At 37.5% G+C, this 3,676-nt stretch overlaps 1 protein-coding gene across 1 annotated transcript; it reads right to left on the reverse strand.

Annotated features, from left to right (window-relative positions):
• Positions 1–223: 223 nt before the first annotated feature.
• MTERF1 (mitochondrial transcription termination factor 1) lies at positions 224–1,329 on the reverse strand. Its single transcript, XM_026065397.1, is given in 3 exon segments — positions 224–541; positions 990–1,077; positions 1,079–1,329. Coding segments are annotated over 3 exon segments (657 nt in total).
• Between the last annotated feature and the right edge of the window lie 2,347 nt (positions 1,330–3,676).

Below are 3,676 nucleotides of genomic sequence, written 5' to 3' on the forward strand. Positions count from 1 at the left end.
TTCTCACATAATAGGTATTCTCCTCTTCAGCAATACCTTTATTTGATTAATCAAAATGTGTTTTTTTCAGCTGAGCTTCAAATCTCTTTTTATTTAAAGCAAGAATGCCAATTCCATAAATTTGAGTTATAATCAGGTTTTTCCAGTTCTTTGATCAAGCTGCTCATTGTACTTGTACATGGAATATATAAGTTTATGCTATTTGCTTAATGTGGATTTCTAACTATATGAGACAATCTCTTTTATCATTAAAGTCCCTGGATGAAAGGAAAAGAACTTGCATATAGTCATGAATAAGTCTTTTCACATCTCTTTCAATACAACCAAGAGAAGGCACCTTCTCATTGACATCTGTAAGATTTCTTTCGACATGCTCATTAGATAAGTTTAAAATATCAACCACACAACTGGGGAGAAGAGTCAACAGTTCTCAGTTGTTCTCTTTGAAAGACATCTAGAGAAACTCAATGCTAGCTGTCACTTACTTTCTGCTCCAAAGGAGGACTAGGATATTTCTTGAAATGACCTTCATTTTCACTGCCTAAGAGACAGAATAGTTGGGGTTGGAGGGGGCCTCTGGAGATCATCCAGTCCATCCCCCCTTCTCAAGCAGGTTTACCTAGAGCAGGTTGTCAAGGTCCATGTCCAGTCAGGTTTTGAATATCTCCAAGGATGGAGACACGACAATCTCTCTAGGCAACTTGTTACATTATTTAACCACCCTCACAATAAAGTGTTTTCTTATGTGCAAGTGGAATTTTCTGTGTTTCAGTTTGTGCCCACTGACTCTCCTGCTGTCACTGGGCACCACTGAGAAGAGTCTGTCTCTGTCGTCTTTACATCCTCCCGTAGAACATCCTCCCTCCAGTCATCCACCTGTTCAGTTCTACTCTGCTTAGAAATATTTGTGGTGCTCTGTTCAACTTGTTATATATATCTTTATATATTAATCCCCAAAAAAGCAAAAAACAGTATTCTTTTTTCTCCACATTGCTGTTATTACTGGAATGAAGAAAGGGCTCTAGGAAATGTTCCAGAATGTTTATAATTTCCACATCACTTGTCATAATATTTTTCCCAATGCTTTTCAAGAGACTTATATGATGACCCATGGTTAATGTTAGGTGGTGGTGGTAATGAACCGATTGTTAGCTCCTTCAGTCTTCAAAATTGCTTCAGGTCCTATTTGTTTGTGATCAACCTCCTTAGAACACCCAATGGCTGTTGTCTTACCATTCTGACATTCGCTCTGCTGCCTGCCAGGTTGCTTTTCTTGTGATTCTGCACCACCACTACTATCTTCTCCCTGAAGCCAGAGAAGATGCTCATCTGAATACAGCCCCTATTGAAAAGCTAATACCTAGAAATCATTCATATTAGAGGAACAATGTGTTCTTCATGTGTATCAATCCTCTGGCTATCACGGGTATCAGAAGCTGTACATACCCTCATGCTGCTGTAGTTCATGGCTCCTCTTCCAGAGGTGAGGAAAAAGAAAAACCACACAACACAACCACTAAGCACACAAATTGACTGTGAAACAAAGAACGCACTAAGAGGTTTCTTTCAATTAGATAGAGATTAAGGAGAAAAAAAATCTACCCAAAATAAGAAAAGACAAGCAATTATTTAAAAGATACAGCTAAAAAAATCCCACGAATTAGTACACTCAGACTGTTAAAAAGTTCATTCATACTTCAAACTCAAAAGGACAATATAAGGATGTTTCATCTTGTCAGGAAGCTATTAAGTTGCATAAAGGTTTAGAGCATTATTTATAAGAAATGTAATATAGAATCTCCAGCCCTGGGGGAAGGAATAATATGAATTCAACCCTGTGTTACACTTTTCCAATTCTGGATGATCTTAGAGCCTCAGAGCAATCGGCTTCATGCAGACAGTCCTGAGAATCAGGTAGATTATGACAACTAAAATGCTATGCAGAATTTCCCATACAGGTTCTCCCCCCACTCCCGACACTCCCCAGCTATGCCCCATACCTTCTAAGCAACAGTTTGAGAAGGTATCCTGGAAGGACAGTATCTAGTTGTTTTCCCCCAGGAATCTCACACCGAAGGATTCTTTTTCAGTAAATGTCAGGTATCACAACCCTGATTCATGACACCTTTGTTTCATGGTTACAAAAAAATGACATATTTTATTTTGTAAAGATAAACTATTTTATGAAATTTTAGTGTGGCAAGAAGTTGAAAATTTCCAGAGCTGTAAAAAGCACACCTTTTCAGAGTTCTCCTTCACTGTTTAAAAGCAAATTTTTATTTAGAATTTACAATATGAGTTTCAGCACAATGTGTGTCATTTCTTGGACTTTTAAAGAAAGTTGGTCCTTTAAAAATTCCAGGTTTTAAATTTTCCAGCATGGTCACAAAATTCAGGAAATGATGTCACTCTCCTAGTGCCGAAAAACAGTTTGGAAATCCTAAATTTCAGCACACTCTCTCAGTCAGTGACACAAACAGCCTGCTGAAGTGAATAGAACGTTTGTTTTATTCACCAAAATTGGAATTTTTCATTCTTTTTAAAGAACTCCACAAAAACTAGTTACTGAAAATGTTCACAAGGTAAGCTTCAAAAAAAATAGGTTTCAGAACAGGAGAATGGATTCAGATCTCTCTCTCTCAGGATTAATTACTGGCAAATTTTCTGCGTTTTAAAAAGCAACTTAATTTACTTAAGAAAAAAAAAAGCACCACTTAAAGTCTGACCACTTATTTTGAAAAAAATAGGAGAAAATATTTATAATTTTAAAAGGCTTTTTCATTTATTTAAGTAAAAAGATAAAGAACTCGGGAATTCTGGAATATTGCAGGACTTTCAATCGAACATTATGGTATAGGTCAGCTGTTAAAGACCAGAGGAGCAAACATGCAAATCCTGAATGGCAAAACGGCACTGGAGTAGGTAACATCAATACAAACACTTAGAGGCCACTTCTTCCCACAAGTGTCATATCAAGAGTCTGGCAACAACTTTAGCTCAAGATTACCACACCTAAGTACAGAAATCTAAATGTAGCTATCTACATATGAAACAGGTATTTAAAGTCCTATTTTAGTCAATGGAGATCTAGTTCTAACAGTCAAAGGAAATTAGGGCCCAACCCAGCTGACTGTCCAGTAGGTGTTTACTTTAGAGCAAGCTGAATCACTCTCCAGTTTGTTTACTTTATTGAAAGCAAACCTTCTAGCACCGTAGAGAATTGAGTGAGGGGCAAGAAGTTAGCGTTCCCACCAAAGCAATACCTGAGGCCATGTGCAGAAAGGAACAAGACTTCCTCATTTCTCCCACAAGTCTCTTCTCTCCTATTGTTATCAACTCGGGTTCAATTCAAATAGCTGTAAGTACAGGCATACCTCATTTTATTGTGCTTCGTTTTACTGAGCTTTGCAGATATTGTGTTTTTTACAAATTGATGGTTTGTGGCAACCCTGTGTCGAGCAAGTCTATCAGCGCCATTTTTCCAACAACATTTGCTCACTTTGTGTCTCTGTGTCACATTTTGTACACTTTTTTTTTTAGACATAATGCTATTGCACCCTTAACAGACTACAGTATAGTGCAAACATAACTTCTATATGCACTGGGAAACCAAAAAATTCGTGTGACTCACTTTATTGCGATATTTGCTTTATGGCGGTGGTCTGGAACCGAACCC

This window comes from Apteryx rowi, unplaced genomic scaffold, assembly GCF_003343035.1.
Source record: "Apteryx rowi isolate R43461 unplaced genomic scaffold, aptRow1 scaffold_226, whole genome shotgun sequence".
Lineage (NCBI taxonomy): Eukaryota > Metazoa > Chordata > Aves > Apterygiformes > Apterygidae > Apteryx > Apteryx rowi.